General features: G+C 36.8%; 1 protein-coding gene and 1 pseudogene across 1 annotated transcript; both read left to right on the top strand.

The window, feature by feature from the left end:
* The window catches only part of LOC132283397 (WAT1-related protein At5g64700-like), a 34,217-nt pseudogene that overhangs the window by 2,627 nt on the left and 13,929 nt on the right, over positions 1-17,661 (top strand).
* LOC132281981 (agamous-like MADS-box protein AGL82) lies at positions 1,484-2,110 on the top strand. Its single transcript, XM_059783626.1, has one exon. The coding sequence runs from the start codon at positions 1,484-1,486 to the stop codon at positions 2,108-2,110; it is 627 nt and encodes a 208-aa protein (XP_059639609.1).

The raw sequence follows: 17,661 nt of genomic DNA, 5'->3' as shown, positions 1-17,661 counted from the left end.
CAGAAGTGAAAGAGAGAGTCCACCAATAAGAATTACTCAACTTAGGACAAAATAAGCTCTTTGAGCCGTTACCTGTGAGTCTTGACTAACATTGGCATGGGAGCCTTCTATAGATATAGACTTGTAGAGAGAGATATATGGAGAGAGATTGGGGGCACAAAAGTGTATGACAACTGTGAACCAACGATAGGGTTGTGAGCTTTTGGTTTGTTTAATGCATCGGATCTCGGAAGTGTACAACAATGCAATGGAAAGCTCTGAGTTGGCTTGTTTCATGCATTGGATCTTGGAAGTGTACAACAATGAAATGGAAAGCTCTGATGTACTCAAAGTTACAGACAAAGACAATAATTAATATTATATTTTAACTTTATACATAGATATATTTTGATTTAGCCCACCCCATTGAGATATCCTGAATCCGCCCTTGATAAGAGGAATGCATTTCTTTACCTGGCTTAAAAGATGATCCGGTCTAGTTATTAGGGTTAAGGTGTTGAGAAATAGGCCCGAAACAATGGGATTAAGCCCAACAAGAAAAAAAAGGTAGATCCAACAAAGCCTAACAAGAAGCCCAAACAAAGTTTAAGATAAACCCAAACCCAATAGTGAGCAATTCACAAGGCCCGTTACTAAAGTCTCGCTATTCAATTCCATCAGCAGAACTTGAAGCGCTTCGCCGCCGAACTAAACCCTAAACCCTAAATTAATAATTTTGTTTCAAAAGCTTAAGGTGTTTGAGAAATAGGCTCAACAATGTATATACGAAAGCTTAAACTTGAAACTAAAATAATAATTAAAATATATAATTTAAATTAATGTGAACAGATTTGGGATTTTGGTGTTGAGCTTAAATTTTCTTGGTATCTTATTTTTGGGTGCGAGATATATGCCTCTTACTTGTTTTGTACTAGGAGGTATACTATCTAATTAGCTTTGTACATGGTTTTATCCTCTATTTTTAAAAATATATTACTTATCCCTAAAAAAAAATGAATTTATTGTTTTGTTTGAAATTTTAATAGCAGATTTATTTTTAAATTTTTTTTTTTTATAAAAAAAATAGTAACAATAAGAGTTTAATAATATAAATTAATTGGACCTAATTAAGTAACAAGCACCGGGAAGTGTCCTAATTTACTTCAAATATAAATGCACTAAAATGGTAGCTTTAGAAAACTGATATCTAATACACAATCTTTTAGCATATCACTTATACTTTCTATATTTATCCTCTTTAACTTAGGAGTTAGGGATTTCCAAAACCAAGCAAACTTAACTAGCAATAAATTAAGTTTATATAAATATATATAGCTAGAGGAGGCCAATGTAGTAGTAAGTGTGAGAAATATTTAGCAAGAGAGATAGAAAGATCAGAGGCAGAGGAGGAGCAGTGTTAAGAATCCCATAAGATGGGATGTCGAATCTTCCAAAACGTATAAGCAATAAAAAGGCTAGCTATGTTACTTTCCAATAGCTAAGAATGTGTTTAGAAAAGAAGACCTTTGAATTATCTACTCTATGTGGTGTTGAAGCTTGCATAGTTGTTTATGATCCCACACATGATGATGATCAGCAACCCTACATTTGGCCTAAAGATCCTGATGCAATCCGGTGCATGTTCACATTGTACGAGAAACAATCTGATGAAAATCATAAAAAGTGGACCCTTGATTTGTCTCACTTCTTTGAAGAAGACCCCAATAAGAAGAAGGAGGAGACTTATGATGAAACTGATCATCATCAAGGTACTACTTCTTTAACAATTGTAAAAGTTGAGGACAAGAAAAGTGATGATGATGAGACCACCAAGTACAACAAGTACACTACTTGGGATGATCAATTTAACAATACGTCCGAGGAACAATTGAGAGAGTTTAGTATCAAATTGGAAGTGAAGCTTGAAGCCGCCAAAATTAGGGTTCAATTCTTGAAGGGTAGCTTTCTTGCTACACAAGAAAATAATTCTAATTATTTTTTGCCATTAATGGAGCCTATTATTAATCATGAGCAACAACCAATTTCTTTCTTCAACCAGAGTGATCATCTTGACATGCCATCTCGTTACCACCGTTCGGTCTCAATCTCTCAATGCCAAATTCGACGATGATGATGAATGATATTGAAGAATATGGCAATAATGGACTTGGTGATATAATGGACGTCAACAATGTGATCATGGAGCCTTAGATGTGCTACTACGGTGAGATTCCACCATGGCATTGGACATGGAATGCCATGACATGATCTCAAGCATAAACAAGAGTTTTGAAGGACATGAATTTTCTGATTTTGGTGGTCTACTTTTTTATTAGACATAGTTATCTATATTCATATATATGTTTAATTGTTGATATTAGACAATTATATGTTGTACATGGATTTATTAAAACACGATCAAATACAATTGTTGTACATGGGTTTATTTTTATTTGAATGTTGTCCAGTTTAAAATGGTATATTCAGCTAAATTACAAGCAGATTCAATCATAATCTTTCAATGTTCCAGCAATTGAGCCTTTTCAGGAAAAAAATCAGAACTCTTCCTCAGTTTTTAATTTATGTTTGTTAAAGGCCCATTTGAAATTACTCTTTTGTCCTTTTGGTTTTTATTCTTTTTAGTACAAAATATCTTCTTATTTGTATGTTGAAACACCAATGGGCCTCAGTAACGCCCAATACGACTGAGTCACCATTGGTCGGACACGATTGACGGCGAACGAGGGTTTCTCTCTTTAGTCTGGTCGCCATCACTCACCGCTTGTCTTTTTGAGAGAGAAGGTTGGAAAATATATATACAATATATATAATTTTTAATTCGTCTTATAATTTGTCGGACTCGAGCGATGACAATCGATGGTTTCATTGTCGGTAAAAATGACTGCCACCACTCACCGCCAATCTTTTTGAGTGAGAAGTTTCGAAATTATATATACAATAAATATAATTTTTAATTCGTCTTATAAATGGGATATAATAGCAAGCTTGTAACGGAGGAATTGCATTTGTAGGGAGTTCGATCTTCCCAAGCCGATCCAATGCAATGAAAGTTTTTTCGCCGGAAGCTGACACGTGGCATGTGGGAGACCGCCACATGGTGATGATAGTAGTTGACACGTTGCATGTGGGAGACTGACAAGTGGCAATGTCGGAAGCTGACATGTGGCGACGTCGGAAGTTGACACGTGGTATGTGTTAGACTGCCATTTGGCGATGCCGAAAGCTGACACGTGGCATGTGGGTGACTGCCACTTAGCAACACTGGAAGCTGATACTTGGCATGTGAGAGATTTCCATTTGGCAACACGTGGCGGCGACATTGGAAGTTGCTATGTGCGGCGACGTTGGAAGCTGACAAGTAGCAGGAAGTGTTACCATACTGCCACGGGTGAGTTGAAAGGTAGAAGTTGCCGTCCTTGTTTTTAATTTATGTCTGTTAAAGGCCCATCTGAAATTACTCTTCTGTGTTTCTTGTTTTTATTCTTTTTAGTACAAAATATCTTCTTGTTGAAACACCACTGGGCCTCAGTAACACCCAATACGATTTAGTCACCATTGGTCAGACACAATCGATGGCGAATGAGGGTTTCTCTCTGAAGATTGGTCGCCATCACTCACCGCCTGTCTTCTTGAGAGAGAAGTTTGGAAAAAGTATGTATACAATATGTATAATTTTTAATTCGTCTTATAAATGGTCGGACACGAGCGACGACGACCGAGGGTTTCATCGTCGGTAAAAACGACCGCCACCACTCACCGCCTATCTTCTTGAGAGAGAAGGTTCGAAATTATATATACAATAAATATAATTTTTAATTCGTCTTATAAATGGGATATAATAGCAAACTTTGTAATGGAGGAATTGAATTTGCAGGGAGTTCGATTGTCCTAAGCTGATCTGATGCAATGAAAGTTTTTTTGTCGGAAGCTGACACGTGCCATGTGGGAGACTGGCACATGGCAACGACGGAACCTAACACGTAGCATGTGGGATACTACCACTTGGCGATGCTGGAAGCTGACACGTGGCATGTGAGAGACTTCCACTTGGCAACATGCGGCGGCAACGCCGGAAGCTGACATGCGGCGAGGCCGGAAGCTGACACATGGCATGTGAAAGACTTTCACTTGGCAACACATGGTGACGTCGAAAGCTGACACGTGGCGATAGTGGAAGCTGACATGTGGCATGTGGGAGCTTGGCACGTGGCGACGCCGGAAGATGACAAGTGGTAGGAAGTGTTACCATACACGGGTGAGTTGAAAGATAGAAGTTGTCGTCCTTGTTTTTAATTTATGTCTGTTAAAGGCCCATCTGAAATTGCTCTTTTGTCCTTGTTTTTATTCTTTTTAGTACAAAATATCTTCTTATTTGTATGTTGAAACACCACTGGGCATACGACTGAGTCACCATTGGTTGGACACGATCGACGGCGAACGAGGGTTTCTCTCTTGAGACTGGTCGCCATCACTCACCACCTGTCTTCTTGAGAGAGAAGGTTGGAAAATATATATAATTTTTAATTCGTCTTATAAATGGTTGGACATGAGCGACTGCCACCACTCACCGCCTATTTTCTTGAGAGAAGGTTCGAAATTATATATACAATAAATATAATTTTCGTCTTATAAATGGGATATAATTGCAAGCTTTGTAATGGAGGAACTGCATTTGCAGGGAGTTCAATAGTCCCAAGCCGATTTGTTGCAAAGAAATTTTTTCGACGAAAGTTGACACGTGGCATGTGGGAGACTGCCACGTGGCGATGACGGAAGCCGACACGTGGCATGTTGGAGATTGCCATGTGGCGATGCCGGAAGCCGACACGTGGCGACGCTGGAAGCAGACACGTGGCATGTGAGAGACTGCCACTTGGCGCATGTGGGTGACTGCCACTTAGCAACGCCTTAAGCTGATACATAGCGACGTCGAAAGTTGAAACTTGGCATGTGAGAGACTTCCACTTGGCAACACGCGGTGGCGACGCTGGAAGCTGAGCCAATTGGCGACGCTGGAAGCTGACACATGGCATGTGAGAGACTTTCACGTGGCAACACGTGGCGACGTATGAAGTTGACACGTGGCGACGTATGAAGCTGACATGTGGTGACGCCGGAAGCTGATATGTGGCATGTGGGAGCCTGCCACGTGTCGACGCTGGAAGTTGATAAGTGGTACCATACTGCCACCGGTGAGTTGAAAGGTAGAAGTTGCCGTCCTAATTTTTAATTTATGTTTATTAAAGGTCCATCTGAAATTACTCTTCTGTCCTTGTTTTTATTCTTTTTAATACAAAATATCTTCTTATTTGTATGTTGAAACACGACTGGGCCTCAGTAACACCCAATACGACTGAGTCACCATTGGTCTGTTTGACCGACGGCGAACGAGGGTTTCTCTCTGAGACTGGTCGCCATCACTCACCGCTTGTCTTCTTGAGAGAGAAGGTTGTAAAATATATATATACAATATATATAATTTTTAATTCGTCGGACACGAGCTACGACGATCGCGGGTTTCATTGTTGGTAAAAACGACCGCCACCACTCACCGCTTATCTTCTTGAGAGAGAAGGTTCGAAATTATGTATACAATAAATATAATTTTTAATTCGTTTTATAAATGGGATATAATAGCAAGCTTTGTAACGGAGGAATTGCATTTGCAGGGAGTTCGATCGTCCCAATCCGATCTGATGCAATGAAAGTTTTTTCGCCGGAAGCTGACACGTGGCATGTGGGAGACTGACATGTGGCGATGCCGGAAGCTGACACGTGGCATGTGGTTCATGATTGAAAGAAGCACGTTGTGTGCTAGCTTTGAAATTCCCTCTTCTAACATTTAATTTTGGCACTCTTCATTCATGGATCCTTAACTTTTTCATCCATCTCATATTCCTGTGTCCAGTGTATTAGTGGTTTTTGCTCACTTTACCAGACTGTGGGACAATATATTAATACATGTTCTTACATCATTGTGGTGGTGTTGAATTGGGCAGACTAAGATATACATGTGTGTGCGGGCTCGTGTGTGTTTCCCACGCCCCACATTCACTGGAAAAATTTCCTAGAGTTGGCCACAATGTTCTATGATTTAGAATGCTAGACTGTCAGGAAATGACTTGCCAATAAGAGATGATTGGGGCACCAATCAGTAATTGAATGGCTTTAAGTGTATGCTAAAATTGAATGCCTCACTTGGTTTATGATACTTCCTAGACACCTGTTGCTGCACAATGGTGATGAATTTAATGGTGTTCTTTTTATTTTTATTTTTTTCCCATCAGGTTGCTAGTGGTTGTAAGAGGGTCCATTTGTAGTGAAAGTGAAGCCTTATCACTTACTACACTAAGGTGTCCGAAGAGAAGTTGTACTGTTTTACTATGACGGAGAGAAGTTATACTCCTTTACTACACTAAGGTGTCCGAAGAGAAGTCATACTGTTTTACTATGATTTGAAAAGAAAAAAAAACTTTAGTGTAGAATATTTTACGTACATAGCTTTGGATTTAATTGGGTTTGATTGTTGAAGTTGGATGAAATCTTGTAGAAATTTTGTAGAAACACATGGATTTATAAATGAATATACATATATTTATACATGTGCGTGTTTGTATATATCTTCCTTTACTCTTTAGTTGTATTTGAAATTTTATCTCTGTTTGGATTTCCGAATTCATTACTACTTTTCTTACTTTATAGGTTGATGGAAGAACCCATGTAATGTACAGATTAGAAAAACTCATAAATGGCTTTAAACCATGTGATCAAGGTGACCCAATGATTTTTTTTTTTTTCGTGAGAATCTTCATGCCCCAAATGTTCTTTATTTTTTTTCTTGCTGAAATAGGATACAAATTGTGTTTGATTGTTGAAGTTGGATGAATTATTGTAGAAATTTTGTAGACACACATGGATTTATAAATGAATATACATATATTTATACTTGTGCATGGGTTTGTATATATCTTCATTTACTCTTTAGTTGTATTTGAAATTATATCTCTGTTTGGATTTCCGAATTCATTACTGTTTTTCAAACTTTATAGGTGGAAGAAATTTTAATGTCAAAACGGGAAGAAGAGCAAAAGGATAATGGATATCAAGTGGACTGGTGTAGACTGAAAGACCCCCTCAATGCTTTTATGTATTTTCGCATGCCTGCAAAGGCCATTATCAGATTCATAATGGTGTCTAAAGGAGTGGAATCTATATTTAGGTAGTGAGAAAATGTCAACGCTGCTACCTTACTTTTTCAAAATAATGTGCGGATATTTCTCTCAGTCCGGAGGCTCAACTCCAAGCTTCATCTCAGTGGATGCTAGTTATGGGGAACCCGTAACACATTAGGGTTTTTACCTCAGCCTGTGGTGATAAGAAGTAGCTGAAGAGGACTACTACTCTGCCAAGGGTTTCATGAAGCACATCTTTATTACATTTGTAACCCCGCAAACCTCCAATGGCAGTTAATTCCGTTTTGGAATGTGAAAGTGGATTTAAATCTCACTACTGAACTTATTTTGGTTCATGACCCTTCCATTTTAAATCCACTTTCACATTCCAAAACGGAATTAACTGCCATTGGAGGTTTGCGGGGTTACAAATGTAATAAAGATGTGCTTCATGAAACCCTTGGCAGAGTAGTAGTCCTCTTCAGCTACTTCTTATCACCACAGGCTGAGGTAAAAACCCTAATGTCTAATTTGAAATTGCTGCTGCTGGAGCTATGACTGGACCATTGATGACTGTCAGTGTGTATTCCTTAGAAACAAGATCCTGGAAAGCATATAACATAAAAATATTTGGGCTTGGGAGCAAAATATATCCCAGTGCTGTCTACTTAAACAGAAGGGTTTATTGGAGGATTTCATCCAATAGCCTACTCTATTTTGATATTGATGAAAGTAGAAGAGGTCATGGCTTTATTGACTTGAAGTTCCCAAGTGAACAAGGCACTATGACAAATTGGGATGATAAACTTTGTTTTATTCGCTCAAAGTGTGTTGGAAAAGACTGTCTTCTCAGCATCTTCGTTGGTCCAGAAAACAACACAGATATGAAGTTGAAGTTGGAGAGGACTATAGACCTCGAAGAAGTTGGTGGTGGAATAGGTCAGCCGGTACGGGTATTGGGGGGTATAAAAGAGGGTGCCATTTACATTCTCATAGGGAAATCCCTTTATTCTTATCATATGTTGTATGGGCAGATCAATCTTATTGGCAGGGATTTCAATGCCAGTAATTCTTATTATCCATATATCAATTCATTGGTAAGGCGGGAGGCACTGAAACAAGAGAAGAAGCGAAAGAATGAGCCATACAATAAGCAGTCAGGTCAATCACCAAACAACAAGAACAAAAACAGGAGATGAAAGAAGAACAAAAATGCAACTCCACCAAAGGTATGTCAATGAGTCCACTTTCGTTATTTATGTCTTCCCTCTCCTTGGTAAAGAAAATTGGTGTTCTTTTAAAAGCTTTTGTAATTATCATAATTCTATTAGAACCTTAATTAAAAGAAGGTATATAAGCGGGCTTCTTTCACAGGCTTCCTATGTTTCATATGGCATTCAGTATGATATTTAATGATGCTATTTATCCAGATTGGACCGTGTTTAATGAAGTTGTTCATTTATTGTCTTTTGATGCTACTGATTTTTTCTCTCTGCCATGATTTTTTATTTTTAAACAAACAAATAAATAAGAAATTGGCGCAACAGTTGTGTAAAATTGCCCCTGTTATCAACTAATTTTTGTTGGCAAGTTCATCAGTTACATGAATCAGTTCTGTTACCTATTTTTCACTGGTTCTGTAATTTTTTTGCAAAATTGATAAAATGCAAGTATAAATGAACATCTTACCCCAACAGTTGCATTGCACCATGATCACCATCTTCATTTTTTATCAAATGGTGGTAACTAGTTGAAATGGTAAAAATAAGAATGAACATCTTACCACCAGTCCGACTTATTAATTTGGTGGATTCTTTTATAAATTTTCTGAATCCAATGAAATTATTAATCTTTTACTTTCCAATTGCTTAAACTCACTCTACTAGACTTTCAGGGCTGCATATTACTACAATTTCTTACTTCATGGAAGTGGTGTTGAAGTGGGCAGACTAAGATATACATGTGTGTGCACGCTCGTGCGTGTTTCCCACACCCCACATTCAGAGGAAAAATATCCTGGAGGTGGCCCCAATGATACCCATGTTTTATGATTTAGAATTCTAGACAGTCATGAAATGACTTGCCAATAAGATAGATGATTGGCGCATTTTTTAATTCTTTAATTTTTATTTTGGTGGTTTATGATTGAAAGAAGCATGTTGTGTGTTAGCTTTGAAATTCCCTCTTCTATCTAACATGTAATTTTGGCATTCTTCATTCAGTATCCTTAACTTTTTCATGCATCTCATATTCCTGTGTCCAGCATATTAGTGGTTTTTGCTCACTTTACCAGACTACGGGACAATATATTAATACATGTTGTTACATCATTGTAGTGGTGTTGAACTGGGCGGACTAAGATATACATGTGTGCGCGCGCGCTCGTGTGTGTGTTTCCCACTCCCCACATTCACTGGAAAATTTTCATAGAGTTGGCCCCAATGTTCTATGATTTAGAATGCTAGAATGTCAGGAAATGACTTGCCAATAAGAGACGTTTGGGGCACCAATCAGTAATTGAATTGCTTCAAGTGTATGCTAAAATTGAATGCTTCACTTGGTTTATGATACTTCCTAGACACCTGTTGATGCACAATTTAATGGGTTTTTTTTTTTTCCCATCAGGTTGCTAGTGGTTTTAAGAGGGTCCATTTGTAGTGAAAGTGAAGCCTTATGACTGGCTACACTAAGGTATCCGAAGAGAAGTTATACTGTTTTACTATGCTTCGAAAAGAATAAAAAAACTTTATTGTAGAATATTTTACATACATAGCTTTGGATTATGATGAAGTGATTGTGGGTGGACAAATCTGTTGTGGTCAAAGAGGAGTATAATGTGGTGGTGGACAAGTATTCTTGATTCTCTCTGTCAACTAATTTTGGTGGTTTGAATTTAATGAATGATGCATTCTTTACCACATTTGCAAGGGTTTTTTTTTTTTTTTTTTTTTTTTTTTTTTTTTTTTTTTGTGTTTGAATTTAATGAATGAGGCATTCTAATAGTCTTTTATTACATTTGCTATTTTTTGTCTAGAGAAACTTGCACTTTGACTATATATTTGGTATATTGTGGAGTATTTTATTTGCAATGAGCTTTGAATGTTTGTGGTCTTGTTTTTATTCTTGAGCTCAACTATTTTTGTTTGATAGGGACTGTTATTTGCATTATCTTGATTGGATCCATTTGAGCATGTTCGTCATTATTAGCAGGCCATATCCTGGATATCCTCTCTCGTTTGAACACTTTCCCAACTCCAAGATCAGTCTGGATGGTTGAGAATTTAAGGCCATGGGTGAAGGATATAATCAAAATCCTGAATTGAAGATAAAGATATAGCTGTGAAGACACATAAATGATCAAATTGAAATTAAGTCCCAAATATCAAATAATTTGGTACAACTCAAAACAAGAAAAGAATTTATTTATTTTATAAATGAGGGAAGGGAGAATTACTGAGAAGTTTGTGTTTAATAGAATTTTATTCTTTTATATAGTATTTTTTTGATGATTGATGTATTTTAATAGTAGTATAGATACATAAATAAAAGAGTTTGTGTTTAATGAAAACAGAATTTATGTTTAATATTAAAATAATATAATATAGAGTGAAATATTAAGTATAAAAAGAAATTAAAAAATGGACTTATCCAGAGTATATGGGTAAGTTAGAGAGAATAAATAGAATTAGAAAAGAATATTTTATTATTTAAGAGTTAAGGAAATATTATATATACCATGTTTCTATTTCTTGTGTGTGCCAGTCTGTAATATTCTGTTGCAAGTGAAACTCATTTTCCCATACCCAATTATGAGAACCTAAACTGATTTTGTGAACTGGAATTATTGTTTTAGCTGCAAAATATAGAGCATTAGTCTCTCCAATCCCCTCAATTAGCACAAACAATCAATTGCCAGCTAATAATCTTATGTTTTTGACTGGTAGTTTCCGGTAAGGTCACAGGTGGCTTTCGTTAGCATTTGCAATGGGATAATTAATCATGTGGATTGAAGCAAAGTGGTAAAAGGCCAGGCCTTTTAAAGCCCCATTCCCCTAGATCCCAAGTTCAATTCCCCTCCCAAGCTAGGGATGGCAATGGGGTGGGGCGGAGGAATTGCATTTGCAGAGAGGTCTATCATCCCAAGCCAATCCGATGTAATGAAAGTTTTTTCGCATTCCTTCGTTCAATTCCAAATGGTACTTACTGTTCTTAATTTACAAAATTTGAATTGTAATGTTCTTTTAGTTCATTTTGCTTCCATTTTTTTTTTCAAGATATTTATTTCATTGTGATTGATCCTATTCACACTTTGGTGTCTCTACGTCCATCTCTCTCCACACGCATAGAAGAAAGAACCAAATATGGTGAGAGAAAGAAAAGAGAACAGAAGAAACCCTAAAGCCCCAAATTCGAGCAATTAAAAACCCTAATTCCATTCAATGTAGCTCAGAAATGGAAATTTAACTTGGGGTTCTATGCAGTATACCTAGATGAGAGAATATCCTTGGAGTTGTACATGCACAACATTGTATTAAAAACCTTAATTTTGTGCTAGTAAAGACTGATGACAAAATTTTCAATTACCAAATATAATTTATATGAGTGGGCTGGTGGCCCTCACTCTATGATGTCATGTGATTGTACCCACCACCCCCTCAAACATAAATTGAATTATGCCAATTTGGTCTATAAATCAATACTCGTTGATATTGTATTTCTACACAAGTTTAAATGGACAAAAGTATCTTTATAGACATGTCAAGGGTAGAATAGGTATTTTTAGCTCGATAGAGTTATCACACTGGTTGACTACCTTTCATTATTTTTGCTATATACATGATCATACATATATATATTAGTACTAAAATATTCTCTCTCTCTATCTCTCTCTTGGCACAAACAAGCTACCTCCTCTCACTTTTGCCCTCTGCAGATTCTTCCTCCTTGGCTTTCCTTGTGTATATGAAACCTAGAATGCACTCACATTCATATGGATCTTCAGTTTGTTCGAATTGATAATATTGCTCTATTTAATTATATTGAAGGTTTGTTATCCAAAAAAAAAAAAAAAATGTTTAAAAAGAAAATTGAATTTGTTGCAGGAAATGCTTGGAGATATTTGGATATGCAGACATCAACTACATCTCTCCAAGTCTGGCAGCAGCATTGGGCAACCTTACACCAGTTTTTACATTCATGCTTGCAATTATTTTCAGGTACTAAGCTCTAAGGAGTAAATTTGTCAATTGTAATTGTTCAATAATAATAGTAACTAGAAAAATTATATATCAACAACTGGCGGGTGGTTATGTCAATGTAGTAGTTAATTATATATTGGATTATGGGTCTGCATGCTTCTATTTAATATAAATTTGATTCCATTTTCAGCTTTTATTGCATTATATTTTTCTCTTTTCTAATTCATGTAAGATTGATTTTGTCAATATATTAGTTCACAATCCCCTCTCTAGTTATTTAATCAGGAAATTAATTCATCAGTCTTTCGATTTAACGATTGAGACATGTTCTCATGGTAAGAAGCAAGAGCAGCAACATAAAATATTCAATAATATTGGACTCTAGCCTAAATGGTATAACATCTCCCGCCCATTGGAGAGGCTGAGTGTTCGAGCCTACGTTGAGACAAAAATATATAATGAGTGTGTGTTTGCTTGAACTTTTGAAATATATATATACATACACACACACACACACATAAAGTAACATCATAAAATATTCTATATATGTTGGGTTGTAGGATGCAAAATTACATTAATAACCTGGTCAGTGTTCTTTGTTCAGCATTAAAAGGCACGCGGGGCTATTTTATGTCCAATAATTGAGGAGACTTGTCCTCCCCATGAACTCGTGAGAGAGAGAGAGAGACTCTTTTTAACACCCTTGTGAATATTTTCAAAATATGAAAAATCATCAAGAAATTTTAGTTGATTAATTGTCGGCAGAAAACTGAGTTAAAACAATGTATGAAAATTTTGTTTAATTTGTACTTATTTCAAAACTCCCCTCTACTCATATATTAATTTAATTGTGACAAGAAAATGTAATAACTATTCTGGGCTTAAAAGAAGATAAGAGGAATGCATTTCTTTACCTGGCTTAAAAGATGATCCGGTCTAGTTATTAGGCTTTATGTGTTGAGAAATAGGCCCGAAACAGTGGGATTAAGCCCAACAAGAAAAAAAAAAAAGGTAGATCCAACAAAGCCTAACAAGAAGCCCAAACAAAGTTTAAGATAAACCCAAACCCAATAGTGAGCAATTCACAAGGCCCGTTACTAAAGGCTCGCTATTCAAGTCCATCAGCAGAACTTGGAGCGCTTTGCCGCCGAGCTAAACCCTAAATTAACAATTAAATTTCAAAAGCTTAAGGAGTTTGAGAAGTAGGCTCATCAATGTATATCAAAGCTTAAACTTTACTAGCAAGAAAGTTTATGCGCGCAGCTGAGACTGATATCTATTACACAATCTTTTAGCATATCACTTATATTTTCTATATTTATCCTCTTCAACTTAGGAGTTAGGGATTTCGGAAACTTAACTAGCAAGAAATTAATCAACTTAGGAGTTAGGGATTTCTGAAACTTAACTAGCAAGAAATTAAGTTTATATAAAGAGCTAGAGGAGGCCTGTGTAGTAGTAAGTGTGAGAAATATTTAGCGAGAGAGATAGAAAGATCAGAGGCAGAGGCGGAGCATGTCGAATTCTTCTAGAACGTATATGCTTCTTTTCAAAAAGGCTAGATATGCTTCTTTTCAAAAAGGCTAGATATGCTTCTTTTCAGAAGAGAAGAATGTGTTTGGAAAAGAAGACCGTTGAATTAGCTACTCTATGTGGTGTTGAAGCTTGCATAGTTGTTTATGATCCCACACGTGATGATGATGATCAGCAACCCTACATGTGGCCTAAAGATCCTGATGTAATTCGGCACATGTTCACATCGTACCAAGAACAATCTGATGAAAATCATAAAAAGTGGACCCTTGATTTGTCTCACTTCTTTGAAGAAGACCCCAACAAGAAGGAGGAGGAGGCCGATCATCATCATCAAGGTACTACTTCTTTAGCATTTGTAAAAGATGAGGACAAGAAAAGTGATGATGATGAGACCACCAAGTAACCTACTTGGGATGATCAATATAACAATCTGTCCTGGGAATAATTGAGAGACTCAAGTACCAAATTGAAAGAAAAATTTGAAGCCGCCAAAACTGGGGTTCAATTCTTGAAGGATAGCTTTCTTGCTACACAAGAAAACAATTCTAATTATTTTATGCCATCAATGGAGCCTATTATTAATCATGAGCAACAACCAATTTCTTTCTTCAACCAGAGTGATCATCTTGACATGCCAGCTCATTACCCACCGTTCGGTCTCAATCTCTCAATGCCAAATTCAACGATGATGATGAATGATATTGAAGAATACGACATTAATAGACTTGGTGATATAATGGATGTAAACAATGTGATCATGGAGCCTCAGATGTGCTACTACGGTGATTCGACCATGGCATTGGACATGGAATGCCATGACATGATCTCAAGCATAAAGCAGAGTTTTGAAGGACATGAATTTTCTGATTTTGGGGATCTATTTTTTTTTGTTAGACATTGTTATCTACAATTGTTGATATTAGACAATTATATGTTGTAGATGGATTTATTAAAACACGATCAAATACAATTGTTGTACATGGGTTTATTTTTATTTGAATGTTGTTCAATTTAAAGTAGTATATTCAGCTAAATTACAAGCAGAATCAATCCTAATCTTTCAATGTTCCAGTAATAGCGCCTTTTCAAAAAAAAATCAGAACTCTTCCTCAGTTTTTAATTTATGTCTGTAAAAGGCTCATCTGAAATTACTCCTGTCCTTCTTGTTGTTTTTATTCTTTGGGTTAATTACAATGACTACCCCTAAGATTTGCCATAATGACAATAGGAATTTATTTTGATCCAAACAGGCCCTTAAAATGTTTAAAAAGACTAAATTTCCCATGAATATTTTATTTATTTTCAATGTGAAAAATAAAAACTCGTGAAAAGTCAATTTTGCCCCTATTCATTCCTTTTCCAAACAGCCGTTCCTCTCTCTCTAAGTTTTGCAACCCTAATTCTACCCCTGCATCTCTCTCTCACCACCATGGTTGATCTGTGCTATGGGTGGTATGAGAAGGAAGTGGATCGCGGCGATGGAAGTTGCATTGGACTAGGGATTGTAGAATTTTGTGAAGGAATTTGACTGATTTGTGGCTTCTCGGCGTTTCAATATTCTTAATTGATGATTATTAGTCCTTCATTGTGTATGTATATTTGTGTATTAATACTTTATGTATGTGTGTTTACAATCGGTGTTGTAGAGAATTTAAAAAGGAATTTACTTAGAAAAAAAAGAATTTATTTAGAAAAAGGAAAGTTATTTTTTTGTGTGCTGATACTGTTCTGTGGTTGATTTGTTTGGATTTTATGATTCAGTGGACAAGGGCCCTATCATAATTGACGGGTCAAGTGCAAAAAAACACCCCTATTACAGTGCATATTGCATCCCACTCGAGCAAAAAACTCTCCCAAACTATGACAGTTGTGCAAATATGTCCTATTTATAAAAATAGGACAAAAATGCCCTTGGCAACACATTTTATAATATATATATATATATATAAATTTGTGAAATGACTAAAAAGGGCTTGACTAAAAATATTTTCTGCTAACTGGGTATATATACATACATATATATATGTATACAGGTATATACACACACACACATACATGTATACTATTATACACACCACCACCAACACCGGCGCAAGAGACGGCGGCGGGGCAGGCACAGGAGACGATGGCGGCTGGCGACCCATCATGGTGACGAGATCCCGGGCGGCGACGACGAGGATGATTGAGTAGTACGCGGAGGAGCGCCGCTGCTGGGAGTAGGAATTCGGCCAATTCTGCCGTCAAATCAAAAGACGATGATGGAAGAGAAGACGTCGAAAGTGTTGCCAAGGACTCCGGCGGCGTCGATAATGGCGGTCCAGCGTTAGGTCTTGCATATTTGTCTCTGTCTCGCTCTAAAATTTTATCTTGTATGCAAATTTCGGTTGTGGTGATGGGTGATTCGTTTTTAGATTTGGGGATTTCGTGGTGATGGCTGATTCGTTCTTAGTTTTGCCTACAAATTTCGATTTGGTAATGATTCGTTCTTAGATTTGGGGATTTCGGCCTTCTTCGTCTAAGGTTAACCCCCCTCCCTGCTAGCTCTGTCTTCTGCCACGGCTCAAGCGTGTATGGATTTTCTTCTATGATCCCTTTCCCAAAGGTAAGTTCAAGCCTTAACATAGGATGGATGTGTAACATGTGTTCTTCAATATTTTGGAAAAAGCTATGATGAAGTCTATCATGACAAGTCTCTCTTTTTCAGCTGGTGCTTAATTTCATTGTCATAGTGAAACAAGGCAAGAAGCATATACTTGAAACTTCTAAAAGAGTCAGGTTATATACTTGAAACTTCTAAAAGAGTCAGGTTATCACTTCATAATACAAATGTGTTTTCTTTCACACTAATACGATCTATAATTACAAAATGTGTTTATGATTGATTACCACAAAAAAAAATATATATATATATAAACAAATAAACAAAATGTGTCCATCTACGGAGTTGCACTTTACCTCTGCACCATGTGTTTGGCAGAAAATTCTGTCTATACATACTGGTATTTATGTCCTTTTTGCAATGTATGGATACTGAAAACAGAAAAGGCTTTTGCCTCTTACGATTTTAGGATTTCGTGGTTGTGGTGATGTTGATGATTTAGGCTTCCGGTGATTAAGAGAGGTGAGTTGCTGCGGTGAACGGGTGGAGATGGTAATATGGTGTTGTGAGCAGTGGTGGAGGTATCGATTGTGGGTGGTAGTGGTGGAGGTGGTGATTGTGGGTGGTGGCAGAAGGTTAGATAGAGATGAGAGGACTGGTGGTGGCGGCGGCCATGGTGGTCACGATGACGAATAAGGGCTACACACAAAGAAGAAGAAGAATAAGAAGTAAGGTTTAGTTGGGGTATTTTTGGAAGAGTAAAAGGGTAAAATGGGTATTATATTAATTGAGGGGTGTTTTCGCACAAATTGAAAATAATAGGGGTGTTGTTTGCACACCTTTTTAAATAGGGGGTAAAAGTGCTTTGAAAAGTATACTTTAGGATGTTTTTTGCACTTACCCCTATAATTGACAGCAATTGATCAAGTTATAGTACCATGCTTTAGGTGATATTTGATTGGTGCTAACTGGTGTTCTATGTCATGGATGTACTCTGTTTTTGGGGTTTGGAGATTATCTAATAGCGTTGAAGCAGATGCATGCGAGAACAGTGAACACTGGGATGAGCAATTTAATTTACATTGTTTCTATAATGCACTTGGCATCTTCATTCTTCTTCCATATTTCATCTTCTAGTTCTACAGGTTTGCTATAA

This window comes from Cornus florida, unplaced genomic scaffold (assembly GCF_030987335.1).
Source record: "Cornus florida cultivar Cherokee Brave unplaced genomic scaffold, ASM3098733v1 CherokeeBrave_3.0.0_Hap2_Chr11, whole genome shotgun sequence".
Taxonomy (NCBI): domain Eukaryota; kingdom Viridiplantae; phylum Streptophyta; class Magnoliopsida; order Cornales; family Cornaceae; genus Cornus; species Cornus florida.
The sequence above is the reverse complement of the archived record's forward strand: the minus strand, read 5'-3'. Positions and strand labels throughout refer to the sequence as shown.